Below are 27,934 nucleotides of genomic sequence, written 5' to 3'. Positions count from 1 at the left end.
GACCAGTTTTGTTCTTGCTTCAAAGAGTTAAAAGTTTCTGATGCAAAGTGTAAAGCAAAAAAAAGAAGAAAAAAACACACACAAATTGTAGTTTAAGTTCAGTTAGTTTTATTTTTAGATTTAAATTCAACATCTTCACACTTTACACTGAAATGAAACAAGCACAATCACAACTAAACTATTGCTGCAACAGCAGAATACAAAAGGGGAGAGATTTTTCCCCCCACAAAAGTTAAGAATAACTACAAAATATTGTTTATTATTTCCAGTCAAACAATAAAGAGGAAGGAAAGAAGAGACGCTGGCACAATCTCTTTAGGTAATATTTTAGCATATGCAACTTTGAAAAATGTCAGAACGTTTCAATTTTTATGCAGATCCACAAAAGCTAAGTACCTGCATCAACATGAACATTCTCATATAGACACTACTGATCATTAGGGGGGAAAAGTTAAATGTTGGTACAACATGAAGTCAGAAGTCTTAAAAGAACAGCATGAATTTCTTTAAGAGAGGCTTTCTGGAGTTCATATGGAGCTGACTAGTATCTTGCCTGCTGTAGGTAGCTGATCAGTCTCAGTTCAAGACAAGACATGTTTTTAAATACATAAAATACAAAAATGTGCGTTGTTTTTATTGGTTGGTATTACTATTAATGGTTATCCTGGTAAAAGAGAAATTCCTTCAGTATAATTTTGCATTTCACTTTATTGGGTAGTAAAGTGTGGTGTGTGGTAGTAGAAGAAGGTTACTTGTGTTTACTTCCTGCCTGTGTTTTTCTGCAATGCACCACTTCAACCATAGGCAGTAAATGCTAAGACTGATGGAATCATCTTAAAAACAGGTGAGAAACAGAAGTTTGAGAATAATGTATATTTTTCAAAGCTGATATTGTTGCATTCTCAAAACTAATTGCAATTGCTTGCTTTTCAAAATTGTGCGGCTCTGACTCAGACTGCTGCTGCAGGCAAATTACTATCTGCTCCTAATGTCCCCACAGAACACAGACAATACAAACTCTATCGCAGAAAAAGACTGAGGAAACATTGGGTTGAGACTTTACAGTAGTGATGTTCCAGCAGGAAGTGTTGTCAGTGGTGTGTAGCCCCTTGAGTAAGTTTGGCACGTCTGGCTGTAGACGTTGCTGAGAGGAATACCAAGCTGACGACCTTGCCCTAAACCCTCCTCGGAGTTAAGCGCATAGGGCATCTTGGACATGATGGCCAAACTCAGCTTGAAGAAAACATTACGCAGAGCTGTTCGGTATTCCTTCCTGACCAGACAATAGATGACAGGGTTGAAACAGCTGCTGGTGAAAGCTAAACAGTTGGCCAGAGGGAAGAAGTACGTCTGAGCACTGTAGAACGATTTGCTCATATCAATGATGTCAAGCTGTATCAGGACGCTCCAGAGAGTGAGGACATTGTAGGGAAACCAGCAGGCACAGAAGGTCAGCACCACCACAGCCACAGATTTTGAGATGTCGGCTTTTCGCCGAGTGTTGCTGCTCCCTTTCAGTTTGTGCCTGCAGAGGAATCGCAGCAAGAGCAAGTAGGAGAGGATGATGATGGCGTAGGGTAGCAGAAATCCCAGAACCACTCGCAGGAGTTGGTTTATTCCGAGCCAAGCCGTGCCTTCTGGGAAGCGGAGCAAGCATGCTGTGTCATTGCCGCTGCCCACACGGCTGAGGTCTGCGTACCGGGCCCTGGGTACCGCCACAATGAGAGCCCCGACCCAAATGATAGCTGTGGTTACCGGGAAGGTACAAGATCTATTGCACAGGGACGATCCAGGTTTGAGAGCTGTTGCCACGTAGCAGTAGCGTGTCAGACTCATAGCTGTCAGAAAAAAGCAACTTGCAAAGACATTCAGTCCAGTTAGCAAGGACACAGCCTTGCATGCAGCTAAGCCAAAAGGCCAACTGTAGTCCAGAGCAATGTCCACCGCCCAAAAGGGTAAGGCAAGAGAAAACAGTAGGTCGGCCAAAGCTAGGTTGAAAACAAAGAAGTTGATGGTGCCAGTGGTGATGGTGTGAGTTGAATAAAGTAGGAACATGACCAGCAAGTTGCCCAACACTCCAGCTGTAGCCACAATGAAGTACACCACAGAGATGAACACTCTCAGCGTTCCATCATCTGGACTCTCCATCCCACTCTCATTGTTTGAATTGTGAAATGACAGCAGAGAGTTGTTGCAAAATGCACCCAAACTGCAACTGTTCAGGAGGTTGTAGAAAACCTCGAGCTTCTTCAAATCAGGATTTGACATGTTTTTAACCCCTAAAGCTCACTTTTTGGAGAATAGCCTCGTCTTTTAGAGGAGGAGGAGTTTCCGCTTACCCTCTCTGAGACAACTATAAATCAGATAGGCAAGTTCCGGCTTTGCGTTTATTAGATGACAATCATCTGCTCCTGCAAGGAAAGAGGAAATTATAATTACATCATAGACGCAGCAGTTTATGAATAAATAAGTGGATTAGCTTGGTCAGATAAACGAATTTTACTGAAGTGTCAGCCACAGGGTCAGATCATGCTGCCCAGATCTTAATGAAAGAAACAAAGTATGTACATTTTTGATGAAAGTCTCATGGCTGATTTCATTGCCTAATAGAGAAAACATTTCAAGATTTGTTCAGTATAATTTTTAACCATACTTGCTTAAAAAAATTCTTGACTACACAGCATGTACAAACATCCATCCTCTAATAACTCATTACGATGTTCGACTTCAAACTAATCGCATTATTTGAACAGGAGCTGGTCTGCCAAGTAACCCAAATGGGTTTTCCTCAAAGATCTGCCAGATAAAGAATTTTTGATTGAAGATGTTAAATTAATATTATCAATATTAATATTGTTAATGAAATCTATAGTTTTTTGTCTCTATTTTTCTTCTCTGTCTTTTGCTTGTTTGAAATTAAAAAGGCAAGGAACTTGAAAATTGTGCTCAACCCTCCAACATTACTTACTGCATTATTTGTTTATCTATCCAGTTTTCATTTAACCAGCTGTTTATCTAAATTTCTCCCAGTTTTAAACCCACCAGCTAATCTATCACAGTTAATCAGACAAGGTTCCTTAACTACTGAAGACCAGAATCTGTTTAAATTTCCATTTATTTCAAGTAATTTGACTAGCATTGAAATATTACATTCAAATATAAACTGATGTCTCTTAATGCAGTCTCGATTGCTATTTTCAATTAAAGAAGGAAAACAAATCTTACCTGGGAAATGAATGATGGAAAACCTTCAGCTGGGCTTACTGTCATCGCTCTGAGCTCTACTGAAGAACACGGAAAATAGCAATCTTCATTGTCCCCTTCCCTTGTTTTAGGCTCCACCTTCCAGAGAAGGATCAACAAGGGTCTCATAAATGGTTGATGATTAACTGTCGAAACCTACTAATATTTAAGTATCAACAATCATATCAGTCTTGTTAAATAAACAAAACAAAAAAACCAACTATCAAATGTCAATTTGAAGGGTAAATTAATTTTGTCTGGGAGAAGAATTACATTTTTTATAGAAAGGAATGAGAGGAATGTATTATAACATCTAGATTAGTTTTCAAAAATCAAACCGTAACACTTTAATTGGAAGTGATTAGCTATACTGGAGCTAGACTCTGATTGAAGATTAAGCTATCGGTAATCACTACCATGTTACAATGATTAAATCAAGACAGAAGAATCTATCATAAACAAACAAGAAACCGTATTACTTAGAGGGAAGTTCCGAAATTAACCGAGAAGGCAGGTTATCTTTAACGTTATCAAAATGCGGTTTCTTTGTGGCGTAATTTGTTGCTACAATTACATGGTTTGACATCAAGGAAAGGTTGGAGAGTAAGGACGAGGAAGGCGTTACCTCTCTCACTCACTGCTATATTGATATCCTGTAGCAAATATGTACAGATACTTAAGTACTGGTTCGCTGTGCTGGTCTGTATGCACTTCATTTCACAAGATTATCTGTTATGCAGTGAAGTTTTATGTATAGATAAATATTTGTATTGCACTGCACGTACTGTGATTGAGTTTTCAGTTGTACGTTAGAAACAGTGTTACTATACCTGTGTGGGGATTGTGCTGTCAGTGAAAAGATCCATGTTGGGATCTGCTCCACTGAATAATTTTTCTTTTCCAGGAAATTATAATGTGACATAGTTTCCAACAGCCATTGCTGCATTTTTTACTGCAGCGGTGGCTGCAATAAAACTAAGAAAAACAAAAAAAAAAACAACCACACAAAAAAACTAATTAATTAAACACCAGACTTTTATTACATGTGCTTTATTCTCCTGCACAGTTTAACTTTATCTATTGTATTTGTTATACAGTATTTTGCCTACAGTTAGGCAATGAATGCACTGCAAAAACACAAACTATGATTGGTCTAGAGCAAAGTTTTGGGAATACATAAAATATGACAAAACTAAATTACAGTAAATTTTTTTACCCTAATTCCAACACTCCTCCCAATCCTCATTCTCATCTTCCTTCCAACCCTCTTTCCGACCCCAATTTAACTGAGTCGCTAACCCTTCTAACCCTCCTGCCAGACCTGCTTCCAAACATAATTTCAAACCTCTTTCCAATCCTTAATCCAAAAGAACTCTGATAGACTTTTTGAGGTTACTGACAGAGTATAAAAAATAAACAGCCATAACAGACTGGGACCAGAATTTAAGCAAAACAATTTAGCTCTTCATGTTGATGAGGCTGTGTGACAAAGCTGAAGTTCATTCAAATTGCTGTAGAGAAAAGGTTTCATATGTCATTATGGGCTAGCTTTGTTTTTGTTTTTTTATAAACTGTCCTGACCTTACATCTTAGCTATGTAAACAATGTTCTGCACAAATTTCTGATACTCTTCAGGTGTGATTTTTGCATTGACTGAAAGTTGTCACTTTCATTTCATCCATTTCTACAGTTTTGCTACATGTGTTTTGCAGGCTTTTGCTTTATTCGGCTGCTCCTGCCTATTTCTTACATTTCTGCACGTCTTCCGCCGTTAACTTCAAATGCTTCTGTAATTTTCACTGAAAATGCACAATGCATTATGGCAGGAATTGCAAATTTTTCTAATTGAAACTTTGTAGACCGTTTTTAAAAGGCATGTATTTGACAAAATGTGTTCTTTTACATTAACTCAAAATAGATTGGTCGAATTCCCAAGAGTTATGCTGGCAAGATGGTTGTTGATGGATACAAAAAAAATATTGTGACTTCTAAAACCCTTCAAGACTTTAAAAAAACAGAAGGGTAAGCAGAAAAACAAAAAAGAAACTACTTTTATACTTATGGAGTTTTTTTAACCATGCGTACCTTTATGTTTGACCTTTATCTTAGCGTTGTTCCCTTTGATAAGCTTTGCACATTTATTAACGCATCTCATTCAACATTCAAATAAATTGTAAAAAAAAGTGTAGCAAGGTATAACAACTCTTATAACAACTCTACATTTTATTTGATTTGCATTTTGTTTTTCTCTTTTTATATGAAAGGCACTGCTTTCAGATTAGACTGGGCGGCAGAAATGATTCTTCATTATAAAACGCTGATAGTGGAAAGAACATCAGCAGTGAATGACTAAATGAGATTAGGATGCAAAAGGCGGAAGAGTGAAGAGTCTGATTTATACTGGTCTGCATGCACGGAGTTTTCATAAATGGACTGAAGAAAACATGCCACTCCCTGAGTTTTCCGCCGGCAGCATCCCGCAGAAACATGTTTCCAACATTAGACGTGCTGTGTAAGAAAAAACAAAAATGAGATATCTGACATCATCTCTATCTAGATGCTTTTTGTTTGATTGGCAAAACTATTTCTAATTGCTAAATGTGAGAATATTTAGAGAACTTAATTTAACACATGCTGAGGTAATTAAAGGAGTCCCAGGTCTTAAAGCCAATGTTTTTTAAGGTTCTGATTGAGGAACTCCCATTGATCTGTTTTAAAGCAACACCTTAAATATTTTTCTTCTTCGCATTGAAAAAAATCTAATTAAATAAGCCAAAATAAAGAGAATGATGGGCCTTCACATGTTTGGGTTCAATTTCCAGATGCCTGATGGTACCATATCCTTCTGCCTATATGCAAGTAGGCATAGACCACTGAATATTTTCAAAGTATACTATGGTTTTTACAATGTTACTGTCAGTGAATAGCTAATCACACCATTGCTATAGTTTAATACATAGTATAATAATAGAGAAAATTGTGGAGAGAACCGTTTGCTGTGTGCATTTCTCAGTATGACGTTGAAGCAGAGAATGGTTTTGTATGGAGTAGAGCGAACAAGTAACCAGACTTCTTGTTCGCCCCCTGAAGACCAATTTTAAGATGAGCACTTCAACATGAATTTTTTATGATATTACAATTAAATTTGAGAATTATAAAAAAAAAAATAACTGCTTAAAGAAATATGTCAATTTCTGTCAGAGTTGATTACTGAAAAACTGTGAAAGTGGTGGAATTTTATTTGACTTTTATATGTTTTACTAATTTTTAATAAATGTTGTTCCAAGTACTTTTTAATAAGCATATGATTGCTCCATTGTTCCATCGACAAATGAGTTGATGGAACAATGGAGTTGACACAAAATGATCTCTACTGGTCCCATTCATCCAGATGTGTTTATCTGATCACTTAGAGCTCATCGCTGCAGGTGACAGCGAACAGCAACGGTGAAAAACTGCTCCACTCCTCAAACAACCAACACCTGCTTAGATGAATGGTCCTCTCTGCTTTAAACTTCAATTTTTCAATGCACAACAGTGACACCCACTGGCTATCTTAGGGTTGTTCACAAAACTAAAAAATGGCTTCCTCAAATGGAGTGCCCTAGTTTGATTGTCAAGCAGAAAACTTCCCGAAGGACCGTTAGTTTAAGGAATTCATTCACACTGTTAAATGCAGAATGTAAAAAAAAATATTAGGCAATATTATAAAAACAATTTGAAGCAGACCCCCAAATGCTGAAGCAAGACTGACAGCTTAAGATACCAATGGAGATAACAAGGCCACTGGACAAAAGCAGCAGAGTGGAAGAGAATGAATATACATATTTTGTGATGTATATGTAACTTGTTCTACTTCTAGATAAAAAACAACTACTTTCTGGTAAAGTAGTTGTTTGAAGCAACCGCCACGTTACTTCAAAATGAAGTAACGTGTACCTGGTGTGACATATGACAGAAATTATTTTGAGTTAAGATGAATGAGATTGACAACCACAGATAACTGATAAAGCATCTGCTGACATTTACATATACTTACATATTTACATAATTTTTAGACACTCAGAAATTGAAAATACGACTTTATCTACATGTCCACTTAAGCAAATAGAACTTTGCTAAAAGTATTTTTTTTTACTGCCGTATTCTTTGTAATGTTACTCAGTCTTATTTATTCATTTAAATAATATTTAGTAGACAGAGGTAACTTGTCTTTGTGTGAAGCGCCTACACGTTTAGAGAGGTGGGGCTAATTAAACTCTATTCTTGAATTTTATCTGAAATCTGTTCAAGTATAAATACATTTTTTTTTAAATGTTTATTTTACTGTACTTTCAGCACAGCAGCATCATTCCACAGCTGTGGACACACGGACTTGCTAGATGTTTTGTTATTATGTGGTGTTCTCTTCCTAACACGACTGTGAGCAGGAATTAAACCTGCTACATAATTTAACTCTCCGGTAAAGAGCGTTAAATTACTTCTGCTGTGATCTGGCACCTTAATAGGAAATAACTTGATCTTCAACAGAACCCACTGTCCCTCCCTGACAATATATGCTTATAAGGAAAACAATTTAAAAAAACTGTAGGAGATAATAGATACTCTTTAAATTATTAAGTAACTATTATTTAATAAATTGTAGCATAGTTGACCTTCAGTAGTGCTCAACATTCTTTAAATTTGTTTTGTTATTTAGGGATCACATAACCTCCTAATTGAAGGTTGACGACCCCCAGTGGGATCCCCACCCCATGTTTTAGAACCGCTGTTCTAAAACTACCTTAATCTAATCTGAACCTCCGCGCACGCGCCCACCCTTCACCCCTCAGCGAATGGGACAGACCCGCGCGCTCACGCACATATCACTGTTGCTCGTTATTAACGTTAATAACGTTATCTCTCGCGTCACTCACGTCTCCCCCCCCCTCTCACCGTCCTCCCAACAACAACGGTCTGCCGCTGCGGAGCCTCCTGAGGACGGAACTGCGGTTCAGGTGCACCGCTGTGATTTAAATAACAACTCAAGTTTATTTTAGCGCTGCGAGAAGAGAAGAGAAGAGAAGGAGACGAGGAGAGATTAGCACAGTGCTGAAAGACAGCTCTCTGATTTGTCGACAAGTGTTTATCCGCTGAAGGGAGCTCGCCATTGTTTTATCTGTGATGGGATTCCTTCAGGAGCAACCTGCCGCCTGACGTTAACTCCCCTGCTGGAGGTAAGAGCTGAAGCTAGGCGACAGTTAACTGACAAAACACAGTGTTTCCTTGAGGCGCAGGATGATGTGCTGGCTGGGACACTTTGTTGTTAGAGTTAGTGTCGGCGAAAGTTAACTACAACATCCCATCTAACTATTATGGATGTCAGTTACCAGTGCGGCACTCGGCGAAGTCCCATCTTAGCCCACTCAAACAGCCGTTGCAGGAATAATTGGTGATTAATCACACGTTTGTGAGCGCCTTTGTTGTACCAGCAATAAGCGAACATGTTCAACGCTGCTGAACTAGTGTTAGGTGAGCGCAAACGGGACAGACAACAAGGCTGCCATTGTACCGGATCAGAGGCGGATTAACGGAATTCCTTTTCTCTGCACTGTCTGAACGGCCTCCAGCCCCCCTCTCTCTCTAGTCTCTGTCGGTTCTAGATGTTTTGAGAAGCTCTCACCTCTTGAACTTTTTAGAAACTAAATTTGAACTCCACCAGCAGGCACGCACGCACTGATGTCAAAATGAAGATGTTGGGGGAAACATGTGGATGGGGACAACGCTTTTAAAAGGCATTTGCTTCCTGAATTGTGATCCAGACACAAGAAGACTTACAACTGTAACTTAATGTGCATTTTTCTTAATTGGTATCTTATTAAACATGTCTTAAAGTGAGGTATGTTTATAAAGTATTTAGGATTCAGCAATAAATATCAAACATCCCAGAATATGTAGTTTTAGAAATAAAGTTACAGTATTTTCAAATTTTTGAAATTCTAGGGTTTTTGTTTAAACGGTTGTGATCCAAAATAGTATATTTATCACAAAATTGACAAGTTTTCTATATATTTTAAGATTCAGAAAGGCATGTGTGCTGAAGTGTCATATTGGTTGACTTTTGGAACTTAAGTTTGGTTTTAAAAAGTTTGATTTTGTGCCCCAGCTATGACAGAAAGCAAATAATTTAAAAAAATTAATTCTGAATTCCTATTTTGATATCATTCACCATACGTAAAACTTTAATATGCAAGTGTTTTTGTTTTTTAGAGTAACATCTATCAAATGAAACAAAAACTGCAGCCAGCGACTTTGTTCTCGTTTCAACCGAGGCGTTTTCAGTGGAATCATAGCAATCAGTTGGTATCCAATCAATGATTTTCACATCTCCAATGATTGAACAATGACAACGTTACTTTTTGAAACCAAGCGTCAGAGTTGAACTTTTTGGGAACACCCCCTGTGGAGGTGTGAAGTGTTCTATAGGTGTGATAGTAAACATGCGCACGGAGGACAGAAGGGTTTGTTCTACACATGTACGCGCAGATTACTACAAAAACAACGGTGGACAGGATTGTGGTGTTTGTGCCACTTCACCTACTCAGTTTAACACAACTTGTGATATGGAACATCATGAGGACTTGGCTCATCGTAGGCAGGTTACCGTTTTCTAAATGAGGTGGAAGCTCAGGGTCAAAAGTGCATGCAAGTTTTGACAACATGCTAAAATTACAGTGCCCTCACATGACAACTACAGTGGATTTAAAGTGTACTTGTGGTCTCATCTAAATGTGGAACTTTTCTCCAATTGAAATCCAGAAACACTGGTAGTTTTTCAGACGGTGGTCTTGTGTAAACAAGACCGCTCCCGGCCTTATTAATTTATAGTAACATTCGTACTGATTTGAAGACTTACAATTGCAACTGAATTAGCTTTTTTCATCACAAAAAGTAAAAATGCCTTAAGTAATGCTTGTCATGATTCTCTTACAAGTTTGTTAACGGTCTACAGGAAATAACTGCTTTGTATTCTTGACCAAGTAAATAACTCTCTTGGTGTCTTTATTTAGCATAAAGCCAGAGCAATTGTTCTCAGAGGCTGGAGCTAATGACAGGTCACAGACGGGCCAAGATCCTCATGAACTTCTACCCGTCTTGAACTTCAAACTTCACAAAGGTTTTTGCCACAGCCGTTTTATGAACCTTCAAACCATCAATATTTTTTGCTTTATCTTCATTTCACATAATGCGTTCTCTTGTGGCACACTACCTCATATCTTAATTATGTCAGTAGTTAAAAGTTTCTCTGTAATTAACTTGCATATGCAAACTGTGGAGTGTGATCATCAAAAACAGTTTGCATAATCTGAAATTACTCTTTATTTGGACTGGAATTTGTTTACGATGGTAGATTTCCACTTTCATGTGGACTAACTGTTAATTTCAGCCTCTTGGACCTCCTAATATGGATTTATACTAAATGAAGATACAAAGAGAGTTATATACAGAAGGTAAGATATTTACTGATATTTAACTTGGATTCAAAAATCATAAGCTATCCATTTATTGATATAGTTTTAATGGGCTTTAATATTGAATGCATAAAAAACAGGTTTCAGTTGTTTTTTGTTTCTTGTTGTTGCTGTTTTTCTTGGTACTTTAAGGCTTTTTTCTTTTCGCATAATTATGGAAGAAGTTTTTATAGGAGTATAAAAACTGACATATTGCTTGCATAAACTCTTATTTATACTCCCAAAACATCCAGATGTTATATTAGTTGTGGCCTTTGACAATCCACTACTCACTGGAAATAAACAAATAGGCCCAGATTTTTCATTTCTTACTCCTCCTCCCCTCCCCTGCGTAAATTTGCACATCATGCACAACATGCACCGTCCCCAGCTCTCCCCTCCTCCCCTGCAGTATGAGGCTGACCAACATGTGGGGAGGTAATCCCAGCTATTAGGGTAATCTCCTCAGCATGACGATCAATAGGGGAGGGTGTGCTGCCCGACTACCAGACAAGAGTTGTGGTGTGGGGAGGGGGACAAAATTTGTGCTAAAGAAAAATGATTTAATCATCTAGATTAGGTCAGGAGACGAAGGGGCTGGACAAAGGGGGAAGGGTGCAGACAGAGGCGACAGGAGGATGTGAGGGGTGAGGCCATCTCGACTTTGGAACAAGATCTGTTTGGTGACAATGGACTGAAACATTCTGGTTTCAAGAGCAGATGAAGGCAACAGACTACTGTAGCAGTAGTCTTGTGCTTGAGACAAGACTACTGCTACAGATACTGGGCAGAAAGGTTAGAAGTAAAGAGTTAGCTGTGTCTCAGTCTTTAAAATTCTAACTTAACACTAAAGTCCTAATGGAGACAGCTTCAATAAAAGTAGATTTAAAAGTTGGTGAAACAGACCAAAATATTCCTTTGGGGTAGTTGCATTGTAGATGCAACTACCCCAATTAGCAATTAGGCCTAATTTAGAGTAAATCAAAATTAGGCAAACTAGCCAGACTGTAGTTTGTTATTCCAAGGAGTTTGACCTCAAAAAGATATGAATACAATTTTTTTAAATTCTAAACATGGCTCCATGTTGCTTTGCAAATTCTGAATTTTTCCAAATATCATTAAATGTGGTTCCAGCACCGTTATCAGGTAGGCATGGACAAGTCAAAGTATAGCAAGGTTTTAAAGATAGTTAAAAAATTTCTAAACTATTCTGATAGTTTAAAGTCCTTTCAATGAGATACTAGAGAAGGAGCTGGAGTGACTGGAGTTCTCTCCAAACTGTGTGAAGCAAAACATAAAGCAGTTCTGCCCCTCCTACACCTGCTGCTGCACACCACTGGTTGGCTTACTGAAGGAATGCTATTACACCTTTCCCATGCTTACAAGACAGAAATGGTGTTAGGAAGTTCCCAGTTCCTTTTGGTGTGTTTTGTGATTTTTTTTAAACATTTTTTTATGTTTATATTTCTGATGTTTGTGTGTAACACCGTGGGGTAATTGGCATAATATGTTATAAACTATTATTAAAATTGTGACCAATTTGCTTTCTGACATGAGGGAGTTTGCAAATGACTTATTTCCCCATCAGAAAGTTGTTTTTCCCAATTATACAGACACCAAATGAACACTTTGCAGGTCTCAAGCAGAAGTGGGAAAAAAAGTCATTCAAAAGAAAAAAAAAAACACGCACACCACTTAACAGTTATTAGTGGTATTCATTATAATATTGTACAGATAAGAATGATGCCATAATTTCTTGATATCAGGGTTATGGAAAATGATGGAAAATTGAATTTGACTTGGTAAGTCTCCCTGTAAAGTGGCCTGGTTTGACTTCTGTTTTATAGCAGTGCTATAAAAATAAAGTAACTGAATTTATTACTTCATTGTTTTACTACATCTGCTTTAAGACAGTAAAAAGACAATAAACATACACAAAGCAAAAGAATCACTTTACTCAGCACATCTCATGCAAGATACATCCAAAGAAAAATACCAAAAATGCATTTTAAAAAGTTAACATAAAACTCGAAAGAAAGGCTTCTATCCAATAATTTCATTGAAATGTATCCCAGATCAAGATGGAAAAAGAAAATAGAGCTTTGTATTTGAAGATGCCATGTATTTCTCTCCATCCATCCATCCATCCATCCATCCATCCATCCATCCAGCCAGCCAGCCAGCCAGCCAGCTAGCCAGCCAGCCAGCCAGCCAGCCAGCCAGCCAGCCATCCATGGATGGAGAGCGAAACTTGAATTTGCAATACTAAAGGGTTTGAAAACAGACTTAGTATAAAAACTAAAAAGTTGTGCTTAAATTATTATGCATTAAATAATATTACATGTACAACAACACACAACTTACAAGTATCCTTCCTGGAATGGTGTTCCATTCCAGCAAGAATAGGAGAACTGTAGCCTAGCGTTGCTAGGGAGAGGCTCTCCATGCTGAGATGGATCTAAACCTCCAGTTTGGAGGTGAGAACTCTTCATTTTTCTGAGATGTGTAGTCCATGCTAGTTTACAACCTCAACAGCTTGTTTATTACAGCCATGTGTACCATCAACATATGCAATGCTTAGCCTGGTTAATTCACTCCAAAACCAGTAGATAGAAACATCTAATTCCCATTTTCCCTTTTTTTTACAACATTGCAAAATCTTTCTTAAAAGTTTCATGACAGTTGAATGGAACAGAGCAAGTGACTAGGGCAAAGAACCCCCAACTTAAAATACATAAAAACTGCATTATCAAGTATCTGGGAGAGACCATTCCCAATTTGTGTAAAAGGAAAAAAAAGGGAGGGGAAACTTGCTCTTCAAGTCTCCAGCGAAGGAGCTGGAGTTCAAACACTGGCATAGTGTCCAGATGGAAGATGGAAGGGATGAGTAAGGCGTTCACAGATCCCTCCTGTTTGGTCCCATTGAGACAGAGGGAGACGAGATTGGATGGGTCTGAGGGAATCAGGTTACTATCGGCCCATTCTATTCCAGAGAAACGCTGGTGTAAAAGATGCAATACCCCGATGGGAAACCTAATCCGGACCCTCCTGCCAGCTGTCATTGTTTTGCTCTTGGGTAAAATCGCAGAGTAGCTATCACCTTACCTTTCTTAAAACCTTACTTTAATCATGAGCGAAAATGGGAAATTACTCACATGTTCTTACAGATCAGCATTCACTTTGTAACTTGAGAGATTTGTGAGTGCAATTTGTTGTATATCACAAGTACAATGGCACTAAAGTCATCTTAATCCTCTTAAGACACAAGCGTGAGACACTGACTTGTTTTTCATTTATAGAGGAACTGTGTGAAGCAGCACTGCAAAATATAGTACTAACTTAAAATTGGTTTTAGTAAAGTTCAGGAAAACCATATTGGGCTGAAAAGAAATGAGAAATAAAATAAATGTTAAAACCAAAGAGCAGAGAGTGAAACTTGAATTTGCAATACTAATGGGTTTGAAAACATACTTAGTGTAAAAACTAAAAAGTTGTGTTTAAATTGTTATGCATTTTTACATTTTGAAGTATTCCTCCATTTATTTCTGCTGTAGGACTCTGTTTGGGGTTCAGGGTTGCAGAGGCCGCAGTTTTGAGTAATCTGCATTTTCTTTTGCATGCAGAAGAACAGTTAATCTCAGTATAGAGCTGAAATCAGGGTCACAAAAAAGAGAAATACTTTAATGGGATTTGGAAATTTGCAAAGCAAAAGCCAGCATCTCCTGGTGAACATCAGACATACAAGACAATCATAAATAATTCCTAAAAGCTCAGATGAAACTGGAACTGCCATAACTAAAGAAAATTAAAAAAAAATGACAGAAAATGAATACATTATTTGTATATTGTAAATATCATTCATACCTGGCTAACGTCATTTTTGTAGAGTATATGGCCTGATTTGTTAGCTGCACTTCCAGAAAGGCATGCAACTGAGTTTTATTTGGACACTTTAAAAAAAAAAAAAAAAGCTTGTTTTTATGCCTTTGGCTTACTAAAGTGTATTTTAGATGGTTCATATTGTTTTGTTGATCTGAGGAGCCTCTGTTTTTGCTGAATTTGCTGTTCAGTTTCCTGTCCGTCTGCCCTCAGTTGTTGGTGTAGGGAAAAGCTACAGAGAGAGCAGCTGAAACACTAGTCTTTAAATCTTATGATGTTGAAAGGAAAGTGCTACGTTACTAAACAGAACAAGTTTTCCTACAGCATTATTAAAAGGAATTATGTTAACAGCTGAATTATCTATAGACATTAAAATGTGCATTTTTTTAATCACTAATGGTGAGCAAATTTGCGTCGCTATTTGAGGGTTAAAAAAGAGGTACTTTAATGACAAATGTTATTGTACAAAATGATTTATTAATATACTTAAATGTTTAGTGGGCTATATTATGATTATATATTGTATATATATTATATATTGTCGAAAAATGGGGAAGTCGTAAAAAGACAATCAATTTTTATTGCCATAGATAAGTTCAAGGATAAATTCTGCTTACATTGTGATATGCATTCTGTAATTTTAATCTCTGGCAGGTTGTCTCTGTTTCTTTAACATTAACATCATGATCTTAAATAAAAAAACTCGAGATTTCCTTCTGAGGATAGGAGCACAGATGATTGTGTGTGGATGTGGTGGATTGGGGGTGGGATGCTGTAAAAAGACACAAACAAGAGTGACAGAGACACATAAAGGGAGACAGTGTGAGTCTGAGTTGACCTTGGCATGATAATCTAATCCCTGTTGAGAGTGCTTTTTTTAGAGAGCAACTTAATGCTAGCAGATTATACTCCAGTGTCTCCCACACTAGCCAATACACACAGAAAACAGAGTGGGTCCACGGTGGATCCCTAGACCCACCACAGATGAACTCTAATATTTGAAAATACCCTTAAATATGTAATTCTTCCATCTTTTCTTTTCTGCTTTCAGAGACAGTCCTTTGTTAATCTCCAAGGTCTGCAATCTACCTTGCATCAGATACTTGGCTATCCGGTCTAACCTTTGCAGTGAGTATTTTCTGTCATTTCTTTGTTCTGTTATGGATACCTCTTAATGCACTAAGGGGGCATCCATGATAAAAGGCCACTCATGGAGCAGCTCATGTCATGCAGTGAAGAGTAATCCCTATATATGTTGTGTAACCGAGCGGAGAGCTGCATGAGGAGGGGGATGGGCACCAGCGTGCACAAGTTTGTCCGTGCCTGTGACTGCTGAGCTCATGGCTGTCTAATCTTTTAGGTACATTAGGCTGTTCACCAACAGTAGACTACTACTTCACTGTTTACCTTTCAATTACAGGAAGTCACTCTAGAAACATTGTAAATCTTCAGTAATAAAATGTGATCAGAAAATTTGGGTTGTGCTTATCAAATATGTTACAATGCTCACCTGGCTTTTGTACAATGAGACACTGGCTGAAAAGAGGAAGTGTCTTGTTACTATGACTTAGTACGCTTTAGGAAACATAAGTCCTGTTGAAATCTTAGGAAAAGCCATTGATAAACTGGACATCACCTCAAGTAGAAGAGACAGATGGTTCACAAAAGCTTTTACAAATAAAAACCTGAAGAGTGGTTAGCATTTGACTCAACATAATTTTTCTGATATCCTTGAATAAAACTCAGGGCAACCAATTATCTTCAAAATGTGTTTAATTAGTAAATAGTGTGTAATTTATTCTTAGTATGTATTGGCAAAAGTCATACAGACTGTTGTATTCTTTTTGACTAGTAGTGCCTGTGAGCACAAAGACCGATAATGGTGATCAGTTTGGTCTTCTCTGTCATAAAACAGCTGTGACTATTAACCATAGCTGAAGCAAGTGAGGTATGGATTTAGATGTTGTTCTTGGTTCTTTTGTGACATCCTGGAACTATTTGCCAAGGAAGATTCATATTTCTTGTTCCTCAATATCTTTAGATGTGTTGGTATTTAGGATATTTTAGGCTGCTTTATGTTGACAGAGATGCTTCTTTATGTCATTGTTTTTTCTACAAATCTGGCAAGTATTAAGCATGAGACTGGCAAGCAAAATTGAACTCAGCTTTCAAAAAATTTCCCTTAATGATTAAGTGTCATCACTTGAAATCAGAGTTTTCTGACTCATATCAAAACTGATTGCAATTTTCTGATATAAAAATTTAAGTGTGACAAAAGCAAAGACAGAAGAAATCTGTAAGCACTCTCTTTTCCTTCTGAGGGTGGACTGAGTGCAGTCTAGAGGGTTTGCCAAATTTGAAAAAATTGGATCTTAAAGTTGGATAAATAAATCTAACCTTCACTCTGAGACTGCTTTTAGCAAAGTACTCACCCTCGGTTTATGTGCTGGTTTTGTTTGCTGCTTCAGCTGCGTTAGTGGAAACGGGCAGGATTACTGGACACAAAACATAGATGTGAGGTGAGGCTTAGTGAGCGACTATGGCTTTGAACACTAGCATAAGGACCGTCACATGCTATCTCCAGTCAGGGGTATGTTGGCACCGGCTTGTGGATGTGAATATTTGGACGACTTCAGCACAAACACACAGGCACTGAGACAGGCTCGTTCTGGGGGCATTTTAGCAAACATTTGCTCATCTTTTTTTTTTTTCTTTTTTTTTTTCATTTCACTTGTATGCCAATCCTGGGTTAAACAAAACAGAGACATTCATTTTAAAATCAAAATAAATTATGATTCATTCATTTTTGGGAGTGTCATGCAAAATAAGGGAGATGCTACTTCCTGTCCACAGCAGCAACCGGGCACACAGGCGGCGCACAAACATACGACCCACCGATAGCGGATATTTTTCACACACATCGCAGCACACAGGCTCTCAGCATCCATGCCCTGACCATAGGGAGTTTGTGCTGAGCTGGTTGGGACGTCAGAATGAATCAATGCGAGGACAGCTGACTGGACATGCCTATTCATCTGCCAAAGAAAAGAGAGAGGAAAAAAAAGGGGGAGCGAGGGATTCTAAAAGAATGAGCCGAGCCCTGAAGCAACACGTTTTTCTGTGTGCATTACTTATTTTATCCTTCAGAGAACACTGAATGTTTATGGGGTGGAAGGAGAGGAAGTGGATAGTTGAATAGGGTTTTTTTTTTGTACATGTAAATGTGGGCTGCGGTGACAAAGACATAAGGTCCTTATGTTATACTGTCAAGGCGCCTAACTCCATACTGATGGCCTGTTTATACCCATCTGTTGCCATCAGCCCTCTGACTTTATCCCCATTGTGTTAACTCATTTCATTCGCCTTAACATTAAACCCTTAATTGCCGCCCTCCAGTTTCTCTTGCACATGCCCACCCGGCGCTCTTATAGACAGTGTGCCGCATTGCCTGTGCACTAATCTGGTAGCGTCTGCCTACAAAACACCTGCCATATCCAAAAAGACCCTCTGAACCCCTCCATGCACCCATGCCAGTGTGAGCGGATCAGCATAGATGACAACATGCATGTAGGCAGATGCGCCTGTGGATGCAGATAATAAGACACCCAAATGACTTCAAAGTTACAAATACAAATCTTGTTTTTTTCCTCACATATGTGAACTGAAATAAGAGTAATTGTTTTTTTTTTTGTTTTTTGTCCCGCCTATTTGCTCAGACATGTATTGGAAGAGAGTGACGTAGAGGCCCAGGCCTCTTTCGTTTAACAATAACTCCCTGGACCCCCTAATGAGGGTTGAGGGCCAGACGTGAGGCGATGTGACAGTTCTGGTGCTGCCAACACAATAGCAGGTTTCTCTTTTGACTGCCTGACTGGCTGTACACCACAAAGCATCTTCTTTGACTAAAACAAATGCTCACATTTGCATAAAAATATATGTCTAACCCTGCCTGCCGGCGTTAGAACTTTTCTTGTGGAGTACGATAACACTGTGCTGTGATTAGAGGATATGCTGTAATTCTTTGAAATGAAGAGATCTAGTAAATAATAAAACTAAATGAATAAAGTTAACGTTGGTCTTCATGAGTAAGTCACTATTTCACAGCAGTTGCACACAGAATTTCACAGAATAGCACTCTGTCTCTGCCTGTTTTACTCTGCGAGTTTCTGAAATCCAGTTTGTTGATAGCGGTTTATTGATTGGGAATTAGAGTGGATGGCCCCTAAGGGTTCATCCTGGTTGGGCCAGGAATGAATACATCTCTTCATGCTTCACCTCACACACTCAATTTAGGCATAGGAAACCAAAGGACTGATAGACATGCATGTTGAGACACTGACCCGCGCTCTAATATGTACAGACAGGCATCGTTCATCTGCTGTGGGACAAAAACACTGTCCCAGTATCAGTTGGATGCAGACGCATGAAACTGCTTTTGTCATTGTTGGGGTGTGTTTGCTTAACATAGAGCTGTACACTTTCTGGGAAAGATGTAAATGCAATACTATTGCTGGAAATTACAATAATGAAACTGATTGGGACTAAGCCTCATTTTCTGGAGACATTTCTTTCTTTACTATTACACAATATCCCCACAACTTTCCATAAGCTTTAGCATGTCAACCACTAAAGAAACATTTGTGTTGTTGCCATTAACCTAGGGCCATTCAAATAGCTAAATATACTGTAAATATCAAAAGCATGAATGCATAACATGTGAAATTATATGTCCTAACAATTATTACATCCAAACAGTTCTTTGTGACGGCTATATTTATCAGAGAGCTTTTGCAAAGACAATTGGGATTTGTTCTGCCTAAAACTTTTGCATTACGAAAAGGACACAACCAACAATTCATACGTGAATCAATCACATTGTTCTGTAACTATTATCTAGTAATACCAATATTATTATATACTATTTTATAGGTAATAGTTGAAATGTTTGTGTATGGGGCTTCTAAACCACAAATGTTAATTTTACACTAATCATATTATTGAGAACTGCAAACATCTGTGATTTATTTATTTATTTATTTATTTATTTATTTATTTATTTTATGGTGATGATAATGCTAGTGATAGAGATAATCATTGGAAACATGGTGTTGCTTAAACTTTTGTTACTTCTACTTTTATACAAATCTGAAAAGTGACATTTGTATTCACCTTCAGACTTTAAGATCTGTCAGCCTGTTAACATTAATATTCTTCTATTTTCAGGTAAACTGGAAACATACTTTCTTCAGAGGTCGGGATGGACCTTAAAGCAGTGACTTTTTGCAGATTCCAGTCTCCAGCTTTGAGAACTTAATGACTTTTCTGGGTTAAACCTTGAAGATTCATCAGATTAACTACACAGCTGTTAACCCGCGAGGTCTTCACGAAAAGTAATGGAGACAGAGGAGAAAGAGGATGCATCACAAAAACAAGCTTCAAGTACAAAAGAAGGGGAAGAAGATGCAGCAGCATGCCACACATGTGGAGTGTGTGGTCGTAGTTTTCCTCTGCTCAGCTCTCTCTCTCAGCACATGAGAAGACACACAAGGGAGAAGCCGTATAAGTGTCCCTACTGTGAGCACCGGACAGCTCAGAAAGGCAGCCTGAAGGCTCACATCCGAAGCCATAAACTGGGCCTACTCAGCAAAAACCCTGGAGACAATGAGGTGGAAGAAGATCAGGAACAGAAAGATGAGCCTGATGTTCTGGACGTCCCTGAAGTCATCAGCACATCTGACAAAGCTCATCACATCAATGGGAAGGTGAAGAAGAAAGTAACAAAGAAAAAAGTCAAAAGTAAAAATGGGGTTGAGTTTGGAGATGGGCCTTTCTCCTGCATCATTTGCGGCCAAGTTTTCCCTCAGGTATTGCTCCTTAAATCCCACATTAAGCTGCACCACAGTTCCCACGATCACGGATGCCGCATTTGTGGACGACGCTTCCGCCAAGCATGGTTCCTCCAAAGCCACATGCGCATTCATCGGGTCAAAGCACAGCTTCAAGGCAGTAAAAACAATGAGATGCCTGCCACGATCAATGGGACTCCTCAGGACCCAGCGTCACTGACAAACGAAGAGTGCCTCTACGAGCTCTGCGCTGGCTGCGGTAACTTCTTCAAAGACCGCACCACATTGCGGGCTCACGAAAAGCTGCATAAACTGAACCCAAATCCAAAAAGTGAAGACCTGATGGCCTCTGAGTTGCAAGTTGATAAGAAGCACTTTTTGGAACTCCTGAACCTCAAAAGTGTTAACTCTAAAGAACCACCTGAGGCAAAATTTCAGGGTAGGAGAATTCAAGAGCTAGACCCAATTTGTAGTTACCAAGCCTGGCAGTTAGCTACAAGGGGACGACTGGTGGAGTCCTCTGAAAAATGTCTGGGCTGGGAGGAGAGGCTGGCTGATGCAGAAGTGGCATATGACACAGAGAAAGGAGAATACATACCCCTGAAGCAGGAAAAGAAGAGGAAACAAACTGACAGCTCCAACTCTAGTGTCAAAAAGAAGAAGGGTGATGCAGGCCATGATCATGCACCTAACTCTTTGAATCACGGCAGAAGTGGAGACAAAAAGATTTTCCAAAAAGACCGTATCATTTTGAATGGACTCGGTCAAGCGTTTTATGAGGCACTGCAGACAAAGAAGGTCAGAGAACTCTCATCTAAGCAGAGTAAGAACATCAGGAGCCAAGAGCACGGAGGTGAGCCTAGAAAAACACTCACACTGTCATTCTGTAGACCTGAAATGGGTTTGCAAGGTTAAAATTTCAATGAGGACAGCTGCTTAAAAGAAATGTCTTTCGTTACGCTGATCTCTGTAAGGTTAGGTTAGATCGAGACACCCATCAAGGTGAAGTTTCAAAACTCGGTCAACCACAGTGTAGTCTTTTGTCACTAAAAGGGTAGGTAGAGCCCTCTAGTGGATTTATAATTGAATTACACCAGCTGTTGCAGCATTGCACAGATGGATTTGAGCCTTTTTTCAGAGTGAAACAACAAGCTAACGTAATGTTTGTTGTAAGTTCGAAGCTAATATGTGATTCTAGATGTTTAATCCCTCCATTTATCATAAATAGGAGGCAATTTAAAGTCATTGGTTTCCTGGAACCGACTTGGTTTTAGGCTTATTATAAAACTGTTTTGAACTTCTACTTCTTGTTCTTACAGATAAAAAGTCCTACTCCTGTGAGTACTGTGATTTCCAGACTGTTGACTCCTCACTGCTCAGGTCCCACCTATACAGCCATCGCCTCGGCCCCTGCAGCAAACAGAGCACCGCTGCTGGCAACATCAGTAAAAGTGGTTCTTCGAGATATATGGACTACCTCAGGAGCAGGAGTGTGTTGCTCAGTCAGCCATATTGGAATCAGTACACATACTCTCCTGGTCAGGAGTTTGCAGAGGGAAACATTAAGATGGAAAACTCGAACGGGATTGAGGTGGAAGAGGAGGTACACTCTGGTGGCGAAAATGTCAGTCTTCTTAATCTTTCTTCATCCTCTGTTGAAAATTCAAATTATCTGGTAAAAACTGAGGACCTGGTGCAACATCAGTGTCTATACTGCTCACACACTAGCAATTACCCAGAAGTCCTGTGGATTCATCAGCGTGTCACCCACAGGGTGGATGGCAGCAGCTCTGTAGCACCAAAGTGGGCACCCTGCATTAGCATTTTAAAGAGTTTGAAAGCGGGGTCTTCTCAGTGGAGGCGCACAGGACCTCCACCGTTCCTTGAAGGCAAGGACTGCCCAGCTTTACCCACCCCACGAACACAGCGTACACAACCTCCGGGTGTCACGGCCCAAACCAGCAGCAAGGTCTCATCCTCAAAAATTCAGTCAAGCATCCCAAGGCCCAAGCATCACCCGAAGGATTCGCATTCCTCAGATGCAACACATTCTCGTGGGAAGGTTGTGTTCCAACCTCAAAGGAAGTCTGGTGAACATAAACGAGTCGTAGATAGTGTAAGTAAAGCCTCCATTGCCCAGGTTACTTCAATAAACAGTTCTGTGCACACCAAGAGTCTCTCGAACGTCCAGACTTCAAGTAGCCCCAAACACAGGGGCAACAGAGCCGCTGTGGAGGGTGTCTTCCCCCAGGAGGGTTTGGGGTTCATGTTGGCAAGAAATCAAAGTGGGACTTCTTCCAACACAGCAGCAGACAGAACCTACTCCCGAAGGCAATCGTGGGACTTTTCCTCTGGTCTTAAAGGCCCTGATCTTTGGGCAGCCATGAACATGTGGGGGCTACATGGTGGGAAAGCATATTTAGAACAACACCTTTTTGCTCAGGGAAAGAGTGACTCAGCAGGAGACACCCCTAAGGAGATGGACCTTTTAAGTCTTTTGAAGAGCTACAGTCCCCATGAGCTGGCAGCTCTTTATCAGCACTGGGGATATGTCGATCCAAGACTGGATCCACAAGGTAAATAGAGTTTTTCGAGCCAAACTAACTATAATGCCTGAGAGAGATAAAAGAAAAAAGCTGGGATTTATTCAACATATACTGTGTCTACAACTATTTATAGTCATTTCCTCATTTGTCATAGTAACAAACTTCAGTTTGTTTTAGTGAGATTTGATAAGCCAACACAAATTAATGCATAAATATGAAGTGGAAGAAAATTATGGTTTACCAGAAAAAAAATATGTAAAGTTATGCATTTGTATTCAGCCAAGTACTTTGCAGCACTGCTGTACACAGTCACAGCTGCATGTCTATTGAGGTGTGTCCATCTTTGCACATCTTAAATTAACTTTTTTGTCAATTCTTGGCAACGCAGCTCAAACTCAGTAATTCCGGATCTGTGTACATTGATTTTAAACGCCTACTGCTGATTGCCGACTTGAATTAAATCTGAATTTTGACTTGACCATATTTGAGTTTCAACTCTTAACTTGCCTCTTGTAGGTCACATCAGATGACCACTGATCACACTCAGGTTCTCCTGGAGGTTTTTTCCTCTTAAAAGGGGTTTCTCCTCACCACTGTCCCTAAGTTCATCCTCAACATGTGGGATTGCTGCAAAGTTAACAACTTAATACAACTGACTGTCCATTGTTGGTTCATGAATGATGGCTAAAATTCAGAGGCTCAGTGGAGTCTGCTAGGTTTCTTCATATAGAAAACTTTTTACCAATTTCAATATTACATTAAAGTCTATATTCTTTAGTAACCACAATCAAATTAGAATGTCTTTAAATACATTGGTATGACTGGATTGATTTTATATTTCTGTAAAAAAAAAAAAGTTTTTTATATGTGATGTGCCGCGACGCAACATTTGATGTGACGTGGCGCTATACTGAATTGTAAAGAATTTTGAAAAACAAAACTCTCTTCCACTTCACAATATTGCATTTTGTTGTGTTCTATCACACGAAATCCCGGTAAAATGGACCAAGGCTTGTGAACATAACATTTGGGGTAGGAATACTTTTGCAAGACAATGGGCTAAAATATTAAAATATTACAACTTGTTTTGTTTGTTTTTTTTTTTTTTAGTATATGCAGATCACTATTAATGTCTTATGGTTTGTCAGCATGATGTCTTTGCTAAGTTTCTGAAGCATGCAGGATTTGAGATACAGTGTTTATGGTTAATTGCTGTTTTAAAATCCTTTTACAGCAACACTGCAGCTGAATGGAAGTTTTGGGAATGAAGTTCATTCTTCCACTGAATCTTCCAAACAGGTATTTGTTTTATGCAGGCTTTTCCTAAACAAAAACTTCTTAAATCTAAATGTTTTAAAATAAAACTGTTATAGAATAGACAAGTGGCGACATGCTTTTACATCAATTTTACTTGACGTGCCGTATGTCAAACAATATCACACCAAGATTGGAGTGGCGCTGGTGGTTTTCACCCCTCAGATATTTTTTTTAAGTCTGAGCAAACATATCTGTGCTTTGATCCAGTGTGAACTGTTTAAAACAATCGTGCAAACTGAAGTTATTTCTTGTCCAAATTATGTAAATTCATTATAATTTTACTTAAATGAATACTAAATGAATGTTATATCTGGACTTGCAGGGTGTTGATGATTGTTTGAAAAGCATAATCTTTTTTCCTGAGCAAATATTTAAGATGAAAGTCAGACTGCACATTGCGTATCACTAGTTTAAACTACCGATTACACCCGAGTATCAAAACAAATCAGATATGTTACCATTTTTGCGTCACACGTTTTGCCTTCCAAGACATCCTAATCATTTGGGTTGGAGAACAGCACAGAAATCCCTAATTTCCTCAAACGTCTCTCCAGCAGCACTGGGTGCCTGCTCTGCTGTCTGTACTTCGTCTCTGTCCGAGTACAGCCTGTCATCCCCGTGCACACTCGTGTCTGCAGACGCACTTCTGTCTGTGTGCGTAGCTGTCAGCTCTTGCAACCTGGCTGCCGCTTTCCTTCACGATGCGTAAGGGAGGCTGACAGGGACGAGGCAAACAAATAATAAAAAGACATCGTTGGTCCCCCCTCGGGGTAAAACTCACCCGGCGTCTCCATATGTTGTGTCAGTTAGGCCTGTCACTCAGGCCTACCGTCATGACACCTACAACTGCTTCCTTTCTCCTCTTCTCCCTCCTTAAATCAGTTCGTCTCAAAACTTTTCAGCCTCTGCTTCCACTTAAAGGCAGACATTTCTCCTAACCACACTGCCTTAACAAGACCACACAGACGGGTCAGGTTTCACTTTAATTACAAATGAATAAATAAGTAAATAATTTATCTTTTTTGTCGTTTTGGCTTGAGAAATGTGAGTGACTGAGCATTTTTTTCAAAATAAACATTAAATATTAGAACAATATGACGTACAGTATCGTAAAGAAAACTTTTCTCCTTCACACTTAAATGTTTCAGATCAGCGATTTATGATTTATCTGTACCCACTTATCTTCATATGGTCACTTGGGGCCAGGTTGCCCCAAGTGACCATATGACCAAGTGACTAGGGCAACCATGCACACACATACCCATAGCAAGTGCTAGAGATGATAGATTTATTTATTTATTTTTTACCGTGGTGGAGCCTTAGCTCTCCCTTTTTTGCACAATCTTTTCTTAATTAGGCAGTTAATTACGAAATTTCCTAATTAATTCCTTAGGCAGGTTCTTAGGAAAACTCTCCAATATTTTGGAGACTTACACAGACTTACACAGGCATAAATAGCCTGGGTACGTAAGGTTATGTTTCAAGCTTTGAATTAGATTGAAGTCCAAACTTTGACTACACCAATCCATCCCACCTTCATTTAGATTTTCCTGTGCTGCCTCATTTAAGGTAACACTTTCTTTAACGTAGAAATACATAAGTCATGCTCAAAATGCAAGGTGGTGAAAGGGTACAATGACCTGCTATTCCAACACAGATGTGTGTGTGGTGTAACCTCTTGAGCTTTCTGTCCGTCTCCTGCAGAAGAGCAGCCGCTCCACTCCATCTTCAGGATCTCTGCATAAAGGAACGTGAGGCTCTGCTGCTGCTGATCCCCGCTGCCACCATCCTACCTGCTGAATAAAAACACACGTTGTTCTTTGAAGGAAGCAGCCAAAAACACAGAGGCAACAGTGAAAAATGCACAATTTATCGGAAGCAATGAGGTCAACTCAACATGATTATTTTATTTGAGGTCTTCCGCATGTTTTCTTTGCTCGGTATAAACCTTTAGATGATGATAGCTGACGTGCACAACACGGTGAGGTGTTTGGAAACTTTGTAGAGATAATGCTCCAGTCCAGATGGAAATAAAAGTGTGTTGCTTCAGTTGCGTAGCTACATAGAAGATGTCTTTAGTTGTAGTGATAAAAACGGATCCGTCAAAACAACAGGAAAGGCGTAACACCATGAAAGCATTGAAAAACACTCTTACTGCAAAAATGTAATGTTATTCACTGTATATCACTGTCATGTTTCAGTTTGTTGTTTCAACTCCTGTAAATGTTTTTGTTTTTAATATTATTGTTATCTTTGCTAAGTTTGTTATTGTTACCACGTTCAGAATTACAGATAAACTAACATCACTTCATATTTGAACCCGACCAATAAACTCTTGACATGAGAGGAGGGATGTACAGCTCAATGTGCCAGTTTATGATTCACTTTTGTATGAGGTGTAGTTGTGGTACTGTATGGTTTCTGTGTGAAAATTGTTTAGACATCAAAACATATTATATTTTTAGTTTCATTTCAGTGGTCTCTTTTCAGTCATTAATTAGGAAAAAAACCCATTATAAACAATGTGTTGAACTATTTTCTAATATTAGCTCACAGTCTCACTGGATAACAGGGGTCGGAACAAGCTGGAATTTTTTTTCTTTTTTTTTTTTTTTAGACCCAATTGCGTTAGATTATACCCATAAATTGTTGCCCATCGTACAGCTATACACCTAGTCTGTAGCGTCCAAAAAGGTGCCCGCCATTATACGTTCAGATTTCAATTACAAATGCAGTATTTGCCTCTGTGTTTCAGTTAGATTTATTCTGTGAACATCTGGTCGTCTTTCATACTTTGTATGTGACGTAGCGACTGAATGCTGTGATTTTTTTTTTTTCTTCTAGAAGTAAAAAAGGTAGTGAAAAACAGTTTGTATTGATGTGGCTCCTACAAGCCCCCCCCTACAAGCTTCTGAAAAAAAAAATGTATGGTATGTCTTCATTTTTAATAATTCACTTTACTCTCCTTTTGTGTTCCATGTGTACTCTGTTTGCTGGTTTCTTCTAGTATGTTTACATTTTTAGTACATCTCCTTTATCTCCTCCCTTAGATAAAATGTCTATGCATTTGACATAAAGCCATAAGCGTATGATTGTTGGGAGATCCAAAGAGCACACAACTATTACAATGAGTGTTAGCAGAAAATATATTCTCCTCGCCGATAAATATTGTAAATGGACTTTTACTTCAGGGGCTTTTTCTTTTCTAAAAGTGACATTCAAGGACCCATAGATACTCGATATTTGTACAGAGAAAACACAAATTGTGGAGGGCCGCTCTCTCTGAAACAACAGGAAATGGTGACCCAGTGTTTTTCATACAAACTCAAACGTTTTGCAAACATCAAGCTTTAAATTGAGCTGCGAGTGGTTTCATTTTTGTGACTGTAAACATGTTTCGTAGGTAATTATGTTGGTATCAGAAGGAATATTTTCAACAGCTTCAGTGTGTTTGTAAAATTATTTTAATAAAGTTGATTAATGTTGATTTATATACACAGTGTTTTTGGTACGTTTTATAATATAAGTGTGTCCTTAGTTGGGTAATATTAGGAAAGCAAATGCAATAGTATTGTTTGTAATGCAGTGTAAATATGTCGTGTCAATATGTTTT

General features: G+C 38.8%; 2 protein-coding genes across 4 annotated transcripts; one reads left to right on the top strand and one right to left on the bottom strand.

Moving 5' to 3' along the window:
* Positions 1 to 111: 111 nt before the first annotated feature.
* On the bottom strand, positions 112 to 19,611 carry LOC103151579 (relaxin-3 receptor 1-like). Its single transcript, XM_007571726.2, has 4 exons — positions 17,508 to 19,611; positions 17,045 to 17,107; positions 3,226 to 3,342; positions 112 to 2,411 (listed from the first exon to the last, which is right to left on the bottom strand). The coding sequence occupies exon 4, from the start codon at positions 2,266 to 2,268 to the stop codon at positions 1,060 to 1,062; it is 1,209 nt and encodes a 402-aa protein (XP_007571788.1). The 5' UTR covers positions 2,269 to 2,411; positions 3,226 to 3,342; positions 17,045 to 17,107; positions 17,508 to 19,611; the 3' UTR covers positions 112 to 1,059.
* On the top strand, positions 8,153 to 27,816 carry LOC103151578 (zinc finger protein 516-like). Of its 3 annotated transcripts, XM_016681589.1 has the most exons (7): positions 8,153 to 8,459; positions 8,553 to 8,557; positions 15,689 to 15,740; positions 19,836 to 21,311; positions 21,778 to 23,034; positions 24,239 to 24,303; positions 26,026 to 27,816. In XM_016681589.1, exons 4-7 carry the CDS (start codon positions 20,006 to 20,008, stop codon positions 26,074 to 26,076), a joined length of 2,679 nt encoding a protein of 892 aa, XP_016537075.1. In that variant the 5' UTR covers positions 8,153 to 8,459; positions 8,553 to 8,557; positions 15,689 to 15,740; positions 19,836 to 20,005; the 3' UTR covers positions 26,077 to 27,816. The 3 variants fall into 3 exon arrangements, with proteins under 3 accessions (XP_016537075.1, XP_016537076.1, XP_007571787.1); XM_016681590.1 differs by lacking the exon at positions 8,553 to 8,557 and having other exon boundaries at positions 15,664 to 15,740; XM_007571725.2 differs by lacking the exons at positions 8,553 to 8,557; positions 15,689 to 15,740.
* Positions 27,817 to 27,934: the final 118 nt, after the last annotated feature.

The sequence above is a fragment of the Poecilia formosa genome, unplaced genomic scaffold, assembly GCF_000485575.1.
Source record: "Poecilia formosa unplaced genomic scaffold, Poecilia_formosa-5.1.2 Scaffold286, whole genome shotgun sequence".
NCBI lineage: Eukaryota > Metazoa > Chordata > Actinopteri > Cyprinodontiformes > Poeciliidae > Poecilia > Poecilia formosa.
The sequence above is the reverse complement of the archived record's forward strand: the minus strand, read 5'-3'. Positions and strand labels throughout refer to the sequence as shown.

Coding starts and splice junctions, on each gene's coding strand:
- LOC103151578 (XM_007571725.2), top strand. CDS start 20,006: ATGGAGACAGAGGAGAAAGAGGATGCATCACAAAAACAAGCTTCAAGT. Junction 21,312..21,777: donor CAGGAGCCAAGAGCACGGAG/GTGAGCCTAGAA, acceptor TTGTTCTTACAG/ATAAAAAGTCCTACTCCTGT. Junction 24,304..26,025: donor CCACTGAATCTTCCAAACAG/GTATTTGTTTTA, acceptor CGTCTCCTGCAG/AAGAGCAGCCGCTCCACTCC.
- LOC103151579 (XM_007571726.2), bottom strand. CDS start 2,268: ATGTCAAATCCTGATTTGAAGAAGCTCGAGGTTTTCTACAACCTCCTG.